At 43.9% G+C, this 16,641-nt stretch overlaps 2 protein-coding genes across 4 annotated transcripts; one reads left to right on the top strand and one right to left on the bottom strand.

Annotated features, from left to right (window-relative positions):
- Positions 1-21: 21 nt before the first annotated feature.
- On the bottom strand, positions 22-9,602 carry washc4 (WASH complex subunit 4). Of its 2 annotated transcripts, XM_037450942.2 has the most exons (33): positions 9,496-9,602; positions 8,861-9,000; positions 8,726-8,779; positions 8,573-8,638; positions 8,142-8,187; positions 7,979-8,046; positions 7,813-7,895; positions 7,591-7,633; positions 7,398-7,501; positions 6,968-7,088; positions 6,685-6,808; positions 6,471-6,598; positions 5,843-6,003; positions 5,622-5,748; positions 5,299-5,424; positions 5,090-5,197; positions 4,841-4,987; positions 4,678-4,757; positions 4,447-4,552; positions 4,098-4,214; positions 3,790-3,958; positions 3,345-3,499; positions 3,164-3,238; positions 2,969-3,073; positions 2,754-2,888; positions 2,496-2,604; positions 2,354-2,420; positions 2,088-2,174; positions 1,691-1,838; positions 1,463-1,559; positions 1,174-1,370; positions 629-725; positions 22-275 (listed from the first exon to the last, which is right to left on the bottom strand). In XM_037450942.2, the coding sequence occupies exons 1-33, from the start codon at positions 9,554-9,556 to the stop codon at positions 226-228; spliced, it is 3,501 nt and encodes a 1,166-aa protein (XP_037306839.2). In that variant the 5' UTR covers positions 9,557-9,602; the 3' UTR covers positions 22-225. The 2 variants fall into 2 exon arrangements, with proteins under 2 accessions (XP_037306839.2, XP_037306838.2); XM_037450941.2 differs by lacking the exons at positions 7,591-7,633; positions 7,813-7,895; positions 7,979-8,046; ... (3 more) ...; positions 8,861-9,000; positions 9,496-9,602 and having other exon boundaries at positions 22-272; positions 7,398-7,518.
- On the top strand, positions 9,584-16,641 carry slc41a2a (solute carrier family 41 member 2a). 2 transcript variants are annotated; one of them, XM_037450947.2, is made up of 11 exons: positions 9,584-9,884; positions 10,733-11,185; positions 11,496-11,603; positions 12,195-12,266; positions 12,396-12,540; positions 13,221-13,367; positions 13,493-13,640; positions 13,827-13,906; positions 15,114-15,245; positions 15,374-15,522; positions 15,600-16,641. In XM_037450947.2, exons 2-11 carry the CDS (start codon positions 10,817-10,819, stop codon positions 15,774-15,776), a joined length of 1,527 nt encoding a protein of 508 aa, XP_037306844.2. In that variant the 5' UTR covers positions 9,584-9,884; positions 10,733-10,816; the 3' UTR covers positions 15,777-16,641. The 2 variants fall into 2 exon arrangements, with proteins under 2 accessions (XP_037306844.2, XP_037306845.2); XM_037450948.2 differs by lacking the exon at positions 9,584-9,884 and having other exon boundaries at positions 10,962-11,027; positions 11,117-11,185.

Below are 16,641 nucleotides of genomic sequence, written 5' to 3'. Positions count from 1 at the left end.
TGCTACCCTGCTACACCCCCCCCCCCCCCCCCCGACCGTCGCTTGCGTAAAAGGTACAACTTCAAACTTTAAAGTTCTGGCGGTGTTCTGTAGACACTTCCTGCAGTCGCACTCTTAAGTACACATTCTTTCCTCTGGTTAAGATGATTGTTTTGTCCCGGGACGCAAAGATACAACATCCGTGGGCCGTTATGAACACTGATCCGTTGTTCTGACGGGGGACGGTCACTTTGGGATGGGCTCGGTGAGGGTGGAGCCATCTGAAGGACCTCCTGCTTTGCCGGGCAAAACGGAGACAAAAATCATCTTTACTGGCCCAGTATAGAAATGGAAAACAGACAAGGACAACGAAGCTGGGCAGAGAAGAAGTAGTGGAAGTATCTGTAAGCATATGTGAAAGCACCTCTGACCAACGACAAACCAGGCAACTAAAAAGTCATATGTTGGATTTTAAATGAATGGCAGGAGAGTTATTTTTGTGATCTAAAAAAAAAGGAGTTTAACGACACAGACTTCCTTCATTAATCATGGTGCAATCTCTCCACAAAAAGCCTTCAGAACAGGTTGGGTGCGCCGGTGGTTTTGCATAATTAAAACAACTCCATTAATCATCACAACACCGCCAAACCTTTGTCTTTCTTCTCCTGCATCTCCTCGGCCGCGGTTTTATCTGCTCTGAAGAAGATCCGTGCGCTGCTTAAGGAGAAGTGGAGCAGCTCAAACTCCTGCAGTGAAGGAAAGAAGAAATAATGATCTTACATTGTCCGACGCGCAGGTGAACATTCTGCTTGAAATGCTCGATGGATTCATATGATCAGACACACAGATCCAGAGGCAATTAAGGAAGTTAGGAAGAAGGAGGAAGAATGGCTGCAATAACCGTCAAAGATTGTATTTCTTCTTTGAGTCATAACTTCTAAATCTGAACCTACGATACTTATACTTACACCCAGAGGTATATGTCAGTATGTGTGGGAGGAGGAGTTTCTGAAGACTAAATTGTCAAAAACCTTTTCTTTATTACCTAAGTTAGTGAGAGTAGTCTGCACATCCACGGCTACGTTACAAAAAGAAACAGCCCCAGAGAGAATTCGCCACGCTTTTCAGTCAAGAATTTGGCAACTTCCTGTTAACATTTCGCCCCCCCCCCCCCCCCCGTTAGAGGGACTTCACCTGGAGATAGACGTCCAGCCTTTTCTGAGTGAGGTTCATCGTTTGCAGGAGCTTTTCATCCTGGCCGCCAGTCTGGACGCTCTGCTCCTTCACCACGGCATTCATCTCTTTCTTGTACTTATCTCTGACGGCCTGGAACCAGTGCAGAGAGTCGAACTCCAGGTACTGGTCCAGCAGCTTCAGAATGTACGCCACACCTGCGAGCGACGCAGAGAGCGAGAGCAGCGTGAGGATCGTCGGAGAAAAGCGCGCCGAGCACTGAGCCGGTGTCGCCTGGCAGATAACTGACCCATGGCGAAGCCATCGTCTGTGAACGCAGCTCCAGTTTTGTTCTTCTTGTTGAGTTTCTCTTTGCAGCTGATGGAGTGCTCCACAAAATTCACCGTCTAGGAGGGAGATGAGCTGTGCATAAATGACTGGAAGCTCTGCAGAGACCACTGACGAACACAACACAATCACACAAGAGGGAAAAGGGACAAAGACAAGTGGAAAGAAAAAGAGAGGTCTCGACACTGACCAGCGGGGGTACAATCATGTAGAAGTTCCTCAGGTGCATATTCTTGGCAGTGCGAAACTCAGGTGCAAACACCGACACCAGCTTCTTGAAGTACTCGGTGCCCTCGGCAGAGTTGCTGGTCAGATCTCCGAGGACTGCATCCAGGACGCTGGAAGTGACCCAACATTTCAGAGGAATTGTGAAACAATGTTTCCCGTGCTATTATTTTATAGCTGGGGGGTCCCCTGCAGGGGGTAAAAGTGGAAATCCACTGAAAGTATCTTGACTGAACGTGAAACACAAAACATTCCATAATTTATATAGTAAACCTACTGGAGCTAAAGCTAAACTTAAATTAACCAAAATCCCAGAATCCCCAAAATGAAGTAGCCTAAATATGAATGAGCATTTGGCCTACCTAGCAGCTTTCTGGGTCTCCTCTGACAGTCCCTCCTCTTTCACCAGCTCCTCAAAGTTGACTATGTCCTCCAGGTCAGGGACAAACCTGGAGATGACACAAAAACATACAAGTGAGATGTGACAGTGACTCAAGGATTTACCCTAATGTTACAATAAATAGTTTTATAGGGCTTTCTCAGACGCATTTCGCCCAATATAGAAAAATGATACACATAAATAATAAAAAAATACAATGGCACAAAACCAGAATTTGAACTCCTTTACCGGATAGCACTGCTGCAACAGTGGAGTCCTCCAGAGCGGATCATACGCACATAGCCCATGGCGTTACCTGCAATATAAAAGTTACAAGTATAATACACACACACACACGCACACACACACACACTTATTTTTTTTTCCTCACCAATCTGGCTGATGAGCTGTCTGAACTGGTCCAGGTAGCTCTGTCCATCCGGAGTGATCCCCAGCTTCCTGATACCGCGGTTAAACTTCTCTGCTCGCTCAAACGGATACTGCAACAAAAACACCAAACACTACCAGCTCAACTGCAGCTCGTGGCTATTTGGGCCGACTTAACTATAACATTTCTCTTATAAAGTCCATGAAAAAAACAAATCATTTTGTGTGTGGTAAAGTGTCACAGACACCAAGCGTCTCCTACCTTCTGATCCGACTGGTCCTTTGTTTCTCTGAAGAAGCGAATGTCCTTGATGAGTCTGGACTTGATGTGTTCGTCGTACATGAATTGACTGAAGATGTAAAACTTCTTGCGCAGGAACTGGTAGGTGAAATTCACCTGATGAAAGAAGAGCGTAGCTGTCCAGAAAAAAAAAAAACTTGCCAGATGGCCCCCCGAGACCCGCGCTGTGAACTCACCGTGGTGTTCATGATGCCCGTGCCGTGGGTCCGGATGGAGTTGGCGATGTGACGGATGTTGATGGTGTTCAAGTGCTTGTTGTTACTGGCCTTCTCTACGAAGATCTGTTGGTAAAGCAAAAAAACGGTACGTACTGCACGTGCAACTGCTACGTTCAAGGTGCAGAAGGTGGACACGGATGCGACGGGTCTCACCTGGTTGTTGAGGTTATAAAGGTAGCGCGAGACAAAGACGTGAATGTTCCTCATGATCTCCAGGACGTCCAGACCCTGCCGAGGACACACAGTTACAACCAACCACGTATGCGTCGCCTTCAACTCTTCGAACTAAGAACGCCACCGCTGTCCTGATGTGTACCGCGAAACCACAACGGACCTGCTCCAGGGTCTGGCTGGGCAAGTGGGCCTCTGTCATCATGAGTCCGTAGCGCTGCGTGGCCAGGTTCCTCATCTCACTGTAGGTGGCCCAGTCGTGGAGAGCGACAGTGGTGAGGTTGTAGAAGGTTTTATCCAGGTAGTGGGTCACATAGGCTGCATGGAAAATAAGAAACGTAGTCCTGTAGTTGTCCAGCAGGTGTCAGCATTTCACATTAAACCATCTTATCTTAACATTCACTTCCTCCTGCCACACAGTTTGCTGGTGAGGCATCACACAGAACCAGTACTCTATCTCAATCTACACGTCAGCCAACATTGAATTTGATTACATTTGAAATAAATGGACATGGAAAAAAAACAGAAGCATAACATATACTTGTAGTGTAGTACGTTGTGTAGTACGGTAGATGCTAAAATGTACGTGTAATAAAATAGTTTTTCACCTTTGATGAAGATGAAGCGGTTGAAGAATCGGATGGGTTTGAGGGAGAAGAAGTGGGCCAGGTCCTTCATGCCGACTTTGAACGGGTTCCTGTCGTCCAGCTTCAGATGGGTGTGGACAGACAGACGCAGGTCCTTCTCAATCTCCTTGCACAGCTTGTCCAGTAGGTGCTACAGTGAGAATAAGATGTATAAATTCACACAAAGGTTAAAAAAGGTGCCGCAAAGCTCTTTAATTTGTGCAAAATAACCAAATTCTTTCACCCTTAATCCTCCCTTCATCTGGCTACTCTTTAACATGCTCTCTTACCTCGTTGAACACGTCCATGATCTCCTTGTCGTAGCTCTCCAGTAGCTGGTCGCAGGATTCCATGTGTTTGGCGTACAACATGGAGGGCACGCTGTCCCTCAGTGCACTAAACATGTACTGTCCCAGCAAATCACAGATGACATCCAGGACGGCAGCAGATCAGACAGAGCAGAACGAAAACGTTTAAAATCAAACTCTATACCAGCAGCTTACATAAATTAGAAGATATTCAAGCTTCCAGGGATCTGGTAGAACAGTAAATACAACGTTCATCCAGCAACAGCAAGTAAGCGTCCCTTTAAATTGAGATTTTGATCCTCTCAAACAGGGGTCAATCCACACTGCTTACGTGTATGCGTGCGGCGTCCACAGCGTGATCGTACACATCATCGAGGTAAATGGGAAACACGGCGCGGTGCCAGTAAAGGAAACTACAGTCACACTGCAGTTTGACCCTAAAGGAATAATGGAGAAAGTATGTGACAGAAAACATAAAATTGCCGATTATGTCATGCACCGACTGGCAAATAGGCTCCTAAAAATCTCCTTCAAACGTGCTCAAAGGGGAAAAAAATCCCACCTCTCACTCAGCTCACTGATCAGATCAAGCTTCTTCAAAACGAGCTGCAGGGGAAGCAGCTCCTCATCTCTGAAGGTTTTCTACAGGACGGCGAGAGATTTCAATTTCAATGTCAAACCAACTAAGGCCTACGGAAGTGTTGGTAAGGAACCTGGAAGCGTACCAGCTGAGTGCCGACACACAGCGCCAGAGACACCACCAGGCGCCGCTCCTTGGTGCTGGGACCACTCAGAGCGTTTTCCGCCAGAACCAGAGAGGACAGCACGTCCAGCCTCTGCTCGCTGTACTTCTTGTCGGAGATCACCCTTTTCTGCAGGAAGAAGAAAAAAAAAGACGCAACCCCACCACAACGTCACATGAAAGTCAAAACTCTATAAGCTCTGTGAAGATTCAGATTTGTTTGTTTTTTTACTTTGGCGACGGCGATGGCGTTGAGCGCCTGTGACTGCAGCTGCTGAGTAATGTGAGAAACGGAGTCCGCTACAAACATGCACCGCCTGTGAAACATGTGCTCCACAGCCTGAGGGGGGAGACATATGACATGACCCCATTAGGTTTTTTTTTTCTCCTCAAAAACAGACAATGCACTGGTGAAAAGTACAAAGACACACACACACACACCTTGAGCAATTCAACGAGTCGACACAGAGCTTTGACGGAGGTCTTGGTCATGGGCCGCTGCATCGACATGTACATGTTCATGGTGGTTTTGATAATGGTGCCGATGCTGTATGCATACAGGATGCCCTGTGAGGAACAGGTAACCTTTAATAAAGCTTGAATGTAAAAGGAAAGGAAGTGACCAGGTGAGGACCATTACATGACCAGTTGATCACAAACTAACTTCCATAGATAACAAATACTTTATTATTCAGTAGTATTTGTTAGTTGTTTTCTTCTGTCAAACCAAAGCCTCGTTGAGCGATGACATCGGCGTCCCTTACCTGTACAAACACATTACACCTGCTGTTCAGGTCTTCCGACAACTTGCCACTCTTATGCTCCGTGGACAAGATGGACTCCATCTTCATCATCCAGGACGTTACAAACACGTAGTAGGACTGCACATCCCTGCGGGGAAGAGACGACGGATGCCATCACATCCTACCAATCTAAAACTCAGCGTTGATCAAAGGAAACGTGGCCGATCTCTGGCACCACTGACTTGGTTAGTGTCTGGGCTCTTTGCTGCAGGCAGGCGTCTCTTTGCGCTCTGATCGCCAGCAAACTCTTCTTATCCATCAGTTTGGCTGCCGCTGGGACTTTGGCGACGAGGAAAGCGTCGGGAAACCAAACGATGTTTGCAGTCAGAGTGACAGCGGGAACCTGGAGGAAGAAGGCCGACACAAACCCACGTGATGGAGACGTTCTCACTGTCGCAATATGGTTCAAAAACAGAAATTGCCGGGGATGGAAGATTTTCTCAAACAATTCGGAAATCTATTATAAAGTCAGTGGCAAACTTCTTCGCAACCTTTGAGAGTCCCTAAGGCACGTATACAAATTCACAGGGGTAACACCTTGACTTTGTCATGGTAAAAAGACATTGATGTCCTATATACGTCTGATCTTAGATGTCTTTACTGACACCTCTGCCCTGGTCCTTTGTCTCGGCCTGAAGACTTTCACACTTTCTCCTTCCTTCCACAGACAATCAGAACAAAGGGGAGAAGTGCTGCTCAGACACCTTGAGCCGTGGAACCGCCACACTATTAAACTCGCGATCAGCTTTAGACATTTAATCTAATGCCGTTACAATAGTTAAAAAAGGACAGAGGCAGGGCAAGAGCTACCTTTTTACAGATGTCAAGCAGCGCCTTGTAGAACTTTTTGTCAACACTCCTGAAGATGTGAAAGTGAAGCACAAAGAGCCCACAGACGGACGCGTACTTATCCCGCTGGTCAATCTCTGAAGGTTCACCTGAAAACCACACCGACACACAGCCATAAATCACTCAAATTTGCAGCAAAGGGGCAAACTAGTCAAGCCTGAGAGGAGAAACCTACCAATTTTGGACTCAACATTGGTGAATATGGTGCGGATGTTGAAGGCAAACTCCTCGGCAAAGGCACTGTTTTTGGCGACAGCGCCTCCTTCCCCGGGATCATTGAATCTCTGCTCCACACAGGCCTGTCACCGTGTGAGGTGAAAGGTCATACACAGAATATATATGCCTCATGTATTAAGTGTGAAAATCACCCAATTGATCTCCGTTTACGTATTCACACTAACACCAAACAAAGGAAATCTATCCTTTAACAGCAAAAGGGCTGAAAGAAGTGAAGTCACCTGGAATATCATGCCGTCCAGCATCTGTCCCTCCAGTTTGAGCAGGAGCTTCTCAAAGGGTTTCAGCTTCTCCTCGGGAATGGAAAACTTCCCTGGGTTATGGTGTACAGATTTCAATAACCTATAATAAGAGAAGACGATGATGTATTAAGCACTTATGGATCATAAAAGGATGAATATGCTTAAGTGATAATGAAAACAACAATTTTGTACGATTCTGTTATCTTGTACCAAACAGTTTAACAGTTTTTTCATGCTTGAATAGTTTCAAACTCTTTTTATAAACCTTTTTAAAAAAGGTGTCCTTCGTGATAATCCAGATATTTTAAAATAAACAGATGAATGTTCTCTACAGCAGCAAAAAAATAAATAAATGCAATTCATCTTCCCGTTATCTCACTGGTTGTCACAGGCGTGTGTGGATATTTACCTTTTATACATCTTCCAATGATCTTTTAGTGTCCCGTGATTTTCCATTATCTCATCAAGTGTGAGCAGAACCACTAACAACTCCCCGAGGTGTTCGTACACTATCTGCAAAAAGGAACACAAAAAACAACTTGTAAGATATAGTTGGATGAATACAGAGAAACTACAAAAAATTACAAAATGTTAAAACCCGCCTGGAAATGGACACCCGATGACTCAATGATTTTTGTAGAACCCCTGAGATTTGAGAGGAGAAATACTTGAGTGCATTTTGTTACACGTCGTAGGAGACACAAACGATCAATAAAGTACTTAGACTGGAAATGCTGTCCGTTCTCGCTCTGTCTGCATGAAGAGCACAGCACGGGTATCTGAGCTAATCCGACAAGAACAGTGCATCCACTGTGCAACATTACTTGTTGCTGTTGTAGAGGGCAGCCAGCTGATGAACAATGTTGACCACCACTTCATAACATCTGGATACAAAACAGGACAGTTCCTGCCAAAGAGCAAAAAACAGAAGACGTTATTGGGATTTGAATAAAATGCTGTAAGTTTCAGCGGAAAGTATTCATCGCTTACCTGAAGGAATGAGATAAATCTGCCCATTTGAATCTGGGCCTCTCCTTCAACAACGCTGGTGTTGGACACTTTAACAGATAATATTAAAAATGATATTAATATTACTGTGTTAAACAAAGAGCAAACCAAGAATGAGAGTAAATAGTAATATCTGACGGATTACCTCCCTCTCCGTAGTACAATAAACCATTATAAAACTTGGTTTCTGCCTGAAAGGAAACATAAAATCAGGACGGTTAGAATTTGCCTCTTACATCACAACACAAACGAGGGATATCGACATTTCTTTACAGTGCAGCGTCACGCGATTTCTCTGATCAAGAAGTACTGGGATACGCAGCAAGGTGCAGGAAAGGGCAGAAGAAGATGATTGTAAGCGTGTGGGCTTTGATGTAAACAACGCTGGATTAAAAAACTGTTTTGTTTTTTCTGTTTTTTTTCTGTTTATAAAAAAAAAAAAAATGTTAGACCTCCAGAATGAACATGACAACATTATTCAAACTCCACATAGCACTTTGTGCCAGCTGTGATGAAAAACACAAATCACACTCACACCCAATAGCACAGGGTGTAATCGTGTGTTATTATGCTTACCTCATATTTGAGCTTCTTCACCTCACTACAAAGAGCAGCATAAACTGTAATGACTTTGTTCAGAACCTGCGCAGAACACAATATTAAATTACAATAAATTAAAAAAAAAAACAGAACAAATGTACAATTTGGGGTTGTCTTTAATAGGCCTACCTTGTTGTCTGTTTTAATCAACTCCAGTAAGGATGACTGCTCGTATGGGAGAAGCTGAAAGAGAGTAGTGGGAAGGAAGTTGTGTAAATGCCAGTAACAATTGGTGTATTTCCAGGTAGTGTCGTGGTGTTTCACCTTCAGGGCGATGGGGTCCAGCGTGAAGTCCCACACATCTCCGATGGAGTCATCCAGAGCCTCCTCAATACCCCTCAGCTGGGAGGTGTACTCCTCCAGGAACTTGCTGTAGTTCTTCAGTTGAACCTCCGTGTGTATTTCTGCACAATGGAGGGATTGATCAAGGACACTTCGGCAGTGCTCTCGTTATCGCTTATGGAAAATAGACACGAAATCAATAACCACACCGTTTCGTCTCTGCTAGGTGGACAAGGACATTGACCACAGGAGACCTGGCACGGTTTGTGCTGTGCCACCGTGAGCTCCTGTCAAAATTAGCCGAGTGTGGAACGACTGTCAAACCGATCAGCTGTATCGATGTGACTGATAGCGGTGATTAGCGTTAGCCAACTTTGCTGTCGCTTCGCTTTACTTACGCGTCCTTTACATTACAACTTGGTTGGGCGCTGCAGGAATATAAATTAAACGTTACGACGCGACGAGCTTTAGTTTGCACTAAACAGTCAGATGTGTTCCGTGCCACAGCAAATAGACGGCGCCCGGTGACATGTCAGCCTGCTAGCAGCATAGCACCGGATGCTAATGTCGTGAAGCGCGTCGCTATGTGTGGCACCGCAGGTCGGGGCTCTACTCACTTTGAGAGCCGTCGTCGAAACGGTCAAACTCCCAGTCAGGCGCGATGGTTTCTACCGCCATGGTGCCGGCAGATTGGAGCCAAAACACTGGTGTTACAGAGTGGGGTTACACGGTCCCATGACAGGTCTCATGATTTTCTGAGTGGCCGCTAGCGCTCATGGGAAATGGAGTTTTTTTTTAGATTGACGGACTGATTGATAAATGGTTGGCTTGCTGCGTGCGTGCGTGCGTGTGTGTGTGTGTGTGTGTGTGTGTGTGCAGTCGGGATAATGTCACACTAAAGAGTCTGCATGACATTCCGAGGATGACAGAGTCCACAAGGAAGAGTCATGGTTGGCAGAAGAGTGAGAGAATAGAAGCCTTCTTCTGCTATGGTTTAACATTAACGGTAAGAGACTTCTTTCGCTATTCTATTATTCTTCTCCAAACTATAAACCCTTTCTTGCTCAAACTATCATATTGAAATGCATGTATGCATGTTGAGGCATTGATTTTAGCAATATCCGTGTGAGCATATTTGCTGGAGAGGCGGACGAAGACAAAGATGTTCAGCAGGATAAATTGATTTGATAAAGGAGAATTAATACGGTGTCTTAAGTTCTTAGTTCGCGTTGGTCATGGCTTGAACGAGACTAGAGCCTAACTGCAAGAATCCCTTTGTTATACAGTGTTTCATGATGCAACATGTTTTTCTTTAGACACCTTTTGTATCTGTAGATCTCAAAGTACACAACTTCTTGTAGATAACATGACTTTGATGGATTTTTCAATCAAGAAGGTTTGGTTAGGTTAGGTTTGGTGCTAGTAACATTTCTGACCATTTTGAGCAGCTTATTATTAGAAATTGATGAACTATGAACATTTAACATCAAAGATTCTGTTCCTTGACTTCCGAAGATGTTATGTTAACACTTGTACTTTGTCTTGCTCACAAATCCATAAGCTCAGCTCTTTAGTACCTGGTCATCTCTCAGGAATTCCCAATGAAGTGTATAGTCCAAGTCAGACAACACAGCCTCAGTGTTGAAGAATGATGATGCAGGCAATCAGTGTCATCAGACTCTGCCAGAGCCAAGCTCTCTACAAGCCAATGCTGCCAGTTGAAGTTGTCAGAGTGAAATGAGTTTTGTTCTTTAACGAGACGTCATTTGACTTTTCAAATCAATTGTGTAAGTAAATGCCGGCTGCATCCACCAATTATACATTTCTCTTTGGTGTTTTTCCTTTTCCTTTTAGGCCAATGCTTTGTGAGCAGTGTTGGTGCGACGCTGTTTCTCTGTAGCCAAAGGAGTAGGAATAACATTCTGCCAGCTTTTCACCATGGTCGACACGGAGTTTGGACAAGATGAACCCCTGTTCCCAAGTGGCTCCGTGGGCAGAAGCATCTGCCAACAGTACGGATCCAACCCATCCCCGTCTCAAAGCCACAGTCCACAAGATTTTATTTGCAATGGGAACATTTCACCAGTTAACTCCAGTCTCGATTATGAGCCACAGGAGACAGACTTTCTGCTCCCAAATCTACTGTACGGTAGGTCAACACTCAGCGGATCCCCGGGACCGAAAGAGGCAGGTGGCTCCGCTGCGCCGGCTGAGTCAGTCTGTTGTATGGTGCTTCAGATCCTGGTGCCGTTTGTCCTGGCCGGGCTCGGGACCGTCTCTGCTGGGATGCTGCTTGAAGTGGTTCAGGTGAGAAACGTAGTAAAAGGGAGGAGGACAGAGGGGCGTTTTACATGTTTAGGGGCTTTTCCAAATCTCTAAAAGCTAAATTAAGGAGTTTAGTGTAAAAAAACATACTCATTTTGCCAGAAAGCAAAAAAATAAAGAGAGCTGAGACTATAGAATTAATACATTTATTTACTATTTCAAATGTGGTGGGTTTATTATTATTATTTAGGTGAGCATCACCCTGGCTGAAAAAGATGGCTTACTGTGTGTTTGTTTATGTTGACTGCGGTTCATCAGCTATATTCCATTTGTGAATGTATTTTCAAAGCAGAACTGGGACGTGTTCCAAGAAATCACAGAGATCTTCATCCTAGTCCCTGCACTGTTAGGCATGAAGGGGAACCTGGAAATGACTCTGGCCTCAAGACTCTCCACTGCTGTGAGTGTTCGCCCTTGTTATCGCACAAACAATTGTGGTTATTACACAGCGTTTAGTGTGCTCTGGTGCCTGGACACGTGCCCAATAACACCCTACACCACTTGTTCAAGTTGTCTGACCACTATTCCCACCATGACTTGGTTTCAAAGGGAAAGAGAGGTCACATGAGTCCATGAGATCAATTTGATCTCCGACAATAAAGATCGCAAAGACCCCAATGACGAAAAGGATGAAAATGATTTTAACGCTTTTTATTCCTGCAAGATCAGGCACAATGTTCATAAAGTCACACAGTTTGTGGGGCCGGCTTTCTTTTACTCTATACATTCTGTGTAAACATGCGGAACTTCTAAACACCAGGCTCAATACGGATTGTTTCTACTGATACACAATGTCAGTCTTTGTTGTTTTCAACTCTTTGTAATTTACGCATACACATTATTTTATGAGCAAACTGAATAAAAAGATTATTACCAAAAACAAATCACATCAAGACCCTAAAAGATGCCTCTCAACCATATTACTTAACCTCCATCAGCACATTGAGTTGGTCCCTTTTTTAACCAGTTCATCCATATCTGATATTCTCAGGTGAATGCAGGAAAAATAGAAACCACGAGAGAAAAGTGGTTGCTGATCGGTGGGAACCTGGCGCTGAAGCAGGTACAGCTACTTTGTGATTAATTGAAACAATGTTTTCTAGTTCGGTTTCTGTCTGTATCATTAACAGTTCACTTGTATAATTCTGTTGCATATTTGGAATCTTACAAATATTTCTCTCTTCCACCGTAGCTTCAAGCCACCGTGCTCGGCCTGTTAGCCTCGTTGATGGCGACGTTGCTGGGCTTGATGGCAGAAGGAAATGTTCCTTTACACCACGTGATGCTCCTATGTTCAACCAGTGTTTCAACTGCCTTCATGGCTTCACTGTTGCAAGGTAACAACACAACCTGTCAGTACTTTACACCGTAGCATTACAACCACATCTGTTACTGTTACCTCAATCCTTCTCTGCTTCACCCTTGACCTGAATAAATTAAGCCTAAATGACAACGGTGTAGCTTTAAAATGGGATCTATTAGCAGACATTGGGTTTAATATTTGTAACCTTGTTACCGATCAGTATAATCGCCTGAAATTAAGGTTCCAGGCTCACTTAACAGAGTTCACCATGTTGCACCATTATGTGTCTACAGTAACGATGCGATGTGTATACGAACAAAACAAACACACACTAAATCTCAGAAAACTAAGCACTTTCATAAAATCTGTTTATTTAAGTCAACTGGATGTCCTTAGGTGGGAACATTAACAGAGGGCACACTTTAGTTTCAGATGGCTTGTCATCAACCCACAATTTGAATTTCAGCAGTTTTTCACAAAAGTGTAGCAAGGTGCTAGTAATGGCTGCATACACAAGCCGTATTCAAGGCTCCACTTTCCTTCTTACCTTTATTTTCTTTGAAAAATAATGATACTAGCCTCACAAGTTAACAGCCACTCTTCCATTAACGTTGGAATTAAATTAAGTTGAGCTCTTTCCAACCTAATGAATTCCGTGGAGATTGATCTCTGGACACCTCTTAAGAACATTATCTTGTCTTTAACCCTTTCTAGGCATTGTCATGGTAGCAGTGATCATTGGCTCAAAGCGAATGGGGATCAACCCTGACAACGTGGCCACACCTATGGCTGCCAGCTTTGGGGATCTCATCACTCTTGCATTGCTGGTCTGCTTCAGCCAGTGGTTCTACTCCCTCATGGGTAAAGAGAGACCCGCACAATGGAGTCTTGACCTTTGGCCAAACGGATGGTGCTCTGTAACATAGCCATAGAGAACAGGGACCTGGTTTAAAAGAATGGCTACATAAAGGCCTTTGTCTCAACAGACCTATATCCGCACGTGTTGTACCTGGTGGATCTGTTGTTTTTGTGCCTGGTTCCTCTCTGGGTGGTCATCTCCTCCAAACATCCAGCCAGTCACATCCTGCTCCGCACAGGCTGGGAGCCAATCATTACAGCCATGGTCATCAGCAGGTACGAATCTTCATCTTGAACTGGAACGCATCCACATTTATTCAATAGCACTTGAACTTTGTTTATCTAGGTGTAGGATGGGTCTTTAAGTTTTTTAATGAAGTCTTCACGTTAAAAGGCCCAGGCCTAGAGTCTTACATCTGCACACTAATCATCTCCCTTCCATTGCTGCTTTCTTTCTTTTAGTATTGGAGGACTTATTTTGGACAAGACTGTGTCAAATCCAAACCTCGCAGGAATTATAGTTTACGCTCCCGTCATAAATGGTAAGTTTCAAAATGTAAATTAATGGTAATTTAATGAATAATTAAGCTACAACCCGCCTCACCACACTGCCCACCACGTGTGTTAACATGGTCAAAATAAACACAGAACATTTTCCAGAAAAAGTGAAAACTAATACCATTTGACGTGAATTGCGCCTCTCCTCCAATACCACAAAGATGTTTGAAGAAATCACTGGAAACATAAACGAGTTTAAATCCTGAGCAGTTCCCCGGAAAGAAAACAGAATATTTTGCTTGGAGCGTCAGCTCGTATATTTCTTCCGTCTGGAGACGGTTCTACACAGTATTCTTAAATTTCATCTGGTCTGGTCTGTCTCCCAGGTCTGTTGCCTTGGAGATAATGGCACAATTGGATGGAGATAACATAGGCTCTGCTGTGATTGACTCATTGATGGTCTGATTTCATGGGTGAAAGGCTGTTGAACTCCTCAAGTTCAACACAACATTTTTGAAATACTATTAATAATATTTCTGATTTATTGTATGTGTATTTAAAAAATGAAATATATTTGCTAGGGCTTTTTTACCATAACAAATCAAACAATACATGTGTGTTAACAAGTTTCTGGGAGTACTGTGTGTGGTGGAAAAGTATCTTGGACTTGCTTTATGATTTAAGTATTTATTACTAACGAGAATATAGAAAAATGATAAGGAATACAGAAATCATCAACACAAGCCGTAAGTACAGACAGAAGTCAAATGACTACAATTCAGCTGAAAAGGGAAAAATTGTTCCTTCTCCCTCGGAGGAGCAGGAAGATCTGACAAAGGGGAGAGGGGAACAGAGAGTTTTTATACCTTTCTGGGAAAGGTACCCCTGTCACCCCTCATTAACCCTCAGGACAGAGTTAGAGGAAAATCTCCAAAGGTCATAAAGCAACACCCCTGACCCCCCCCCCCCCTTAATGGCGCCCAATCAATCACCAACCCCAAACAAACAAACAAAACAGGATATGGATCAGTCAAGGCATTTGTTGGCTTCTCTGTTTAGACTGGAGGCTATCCTAAACTCGGACAGGTCACAGGTCTCCCAAGAAAGGTCACCCCACAGTCCTGAGCGACTCACACACATTCCGCTCACCAAATTCCTCCCCTACACTGTGTAAGAGCAGTATACATCTTTTCATGGTTCTGCTGTGGGAAGTCTGATGAATTTCCTTCATTTTATCTTTTCTATATTCAGGTATTGGAGGAAACCTTGTCTCCATTCAGTCTAGTCGCATTTCTACTCATTTGCATTTGAATTACTCACCTGGAGAGGTTCCTGAAGACCGTAAGGGTTGCTACAGCCCGTGCCGCACTTTCTTTGGTTCAGGTAAAGATTGAAAATGTTAAACCATCTAAATGAAGAATGAACCCCACCCCCCCTCCCGCCCCCCGCCCTAACCCACTCCCACCCCCTCCCCTCTACACACACACTGATGTTCAGCTTTGTCATGGCAGGAGCAAACCATCGATCTGCTCAAGTTCTGCTTCTGTTGGTGATCCCTGGTCAGCTCATCTTCTTACACGTTATCCACCTTATGAAAGGAGGCCAGACTTTGCCCAGTCTTCTCCTGACTGTTGCCTTCCTGTCTGCTTCCCTGATTCAGGTGAGTGAGACTTCTGGACATTTACCATTGGCCTACTTCCTCCCTGTTTCACAATGTCTCTCTGGTCTGTCTCCCAGGTTTTTTTCCTATTGTGTGCAGCCGACTGTATGGTCCATTCTCTATGGCGGAGGGGTAAAGACCCAGACAGTTACTCGATACCCTACCTCACAGCCCTTGGAGACCTACTAGGGACTGCTCTCCTCTCTCTTGCCTTTGTCATGCTCTGGTGCGTCGGTGACTCAGGAAGTGTGTAGGTTCAAAAAGAAGAAAAAAAAATCTACATATATTTAAAGGCTAGATGTCTCGTCCGCGTTGCCGGCCGACGGAGTTGGAACGTCCGCACATGGCGGCCATCTTGGTAGGATGAGCTCGCTCACCCATTACATTTCGTTGGTAGTGATACATTTACGTTTTAAATAACCATAACTTGCTCAATTTTCAACCAATTTTTATCGGTTTGGTTTGTTATGAACGTCAGAGATGTAGTTATTATTATTATTATTTTAAGACATCTAGCCTTTATGTATGTCACAGTGTGTTGGTCCTGCTGCTGTTTTAACAGATCCAATTGATGCTGGGGGAGTAAAAACATTTGTTGCATGTGGTCCATTTGACCTTCCCCGCTATATTGATAAGGCTCACTCTAAAAGGAATGGCAGCACCTGATAAAGGTAATAAAAATCCCCTTATCTGTTTGAAAGTCTTCTTCTTTGTCTGACCCTTCTTTAATCAGCAACCAGCTTGATGAGGGTCTTCTTCCTGAATAAATTGTACTGTTTGTTGGTTTAAAGGAATAATACCTCCCCTTGGAGAAAATTAGTGGAGGGTGTCCTTGTAAGAAATCAAAAGTAATGTTAAGCTTGTTTGTGATTAAGTATTTATTACAGATTAACATAGGAAAATCATAAAAATACACATGTCTTCAAACATGAGCTATAAATACAGACAGGACCAGGATTGTTTTGTCAGAACTTGGAGGAAGTAAAATGTTCAGGCCCCACCACACAAGAAAATTGTACATTTTTTGGAAATTTTATTGAAAGAACATTTTGTGAAAAACTGTAAACTAAAATTGCTCATATAGAAAAAAACACAAATACATTGTACAACCATCCAACA

The sequence above is a fragment of the Pungitius pungitius genome, chromosome 6 (genome assembly GCF_949316345.1).
Source record: "Pungitius pungitius chromosome 6, fPunPun2.1, whole genome shotgun sequence".
In the NCBI taxonomy this organism is placed as follows: domain Eukaryota; kingdom Metazoa; phylum Chordata; class Actinopteri; order Perciformes; family Gasterosteidae; genus Pungitius; species Pungitius pungitius.
The sequence above is the reverse complement of the archived record's forward strand: the minus strand, read 5'-3'. Positions and strand labels throughout refer to the sequence as shown.

Bases quoted from the DNA above. Each gene is read 5' to 3' on its own strand.
- washc4 (XM_037450942.2), bottom strand. From the start codon at position 9,556: ATGGCGGTAGAAACCATCGCGCCTGACTGGGAGTTTGACCGTTTCGAC. The intron at 4,758-4,840 runs GTACGCTTCCAG...GCCGTCCTGTAG, and splicing joins TGTGTGTCGGCACTCAGCTG to AAAACCTTCAGAGATGAGGA. The intron at 3,500-3,789 runs GTGAAAAACTAT...TTTTCCATGCAG, and splicing joins CCGCTTCATCTTCATCAAAG to CCTATGTGACCCACTACCTG.
- slc41a2a (XM_037450947.2), top strand. From the start codon at position 10,817: ATGGTCGACACGGAGTTTGGACAAGATGAACCCCTGTTCCCAAGTGGC. The intron at 13,368-13,492 runs GTAAAGAGAGAC...TTGTCTCAACAG, and splicing joins GTGGTTCTACTCCCTCATGG to ACCTATATCCGCACGTGTTG. The intron at 13,641-13,826 runs GTACGAATCTTC...TCTTTCTTTTAG, and splicing joins ACAGCCATGGTCATCAGCAG to TATTGGAGGACTTATTTTGG.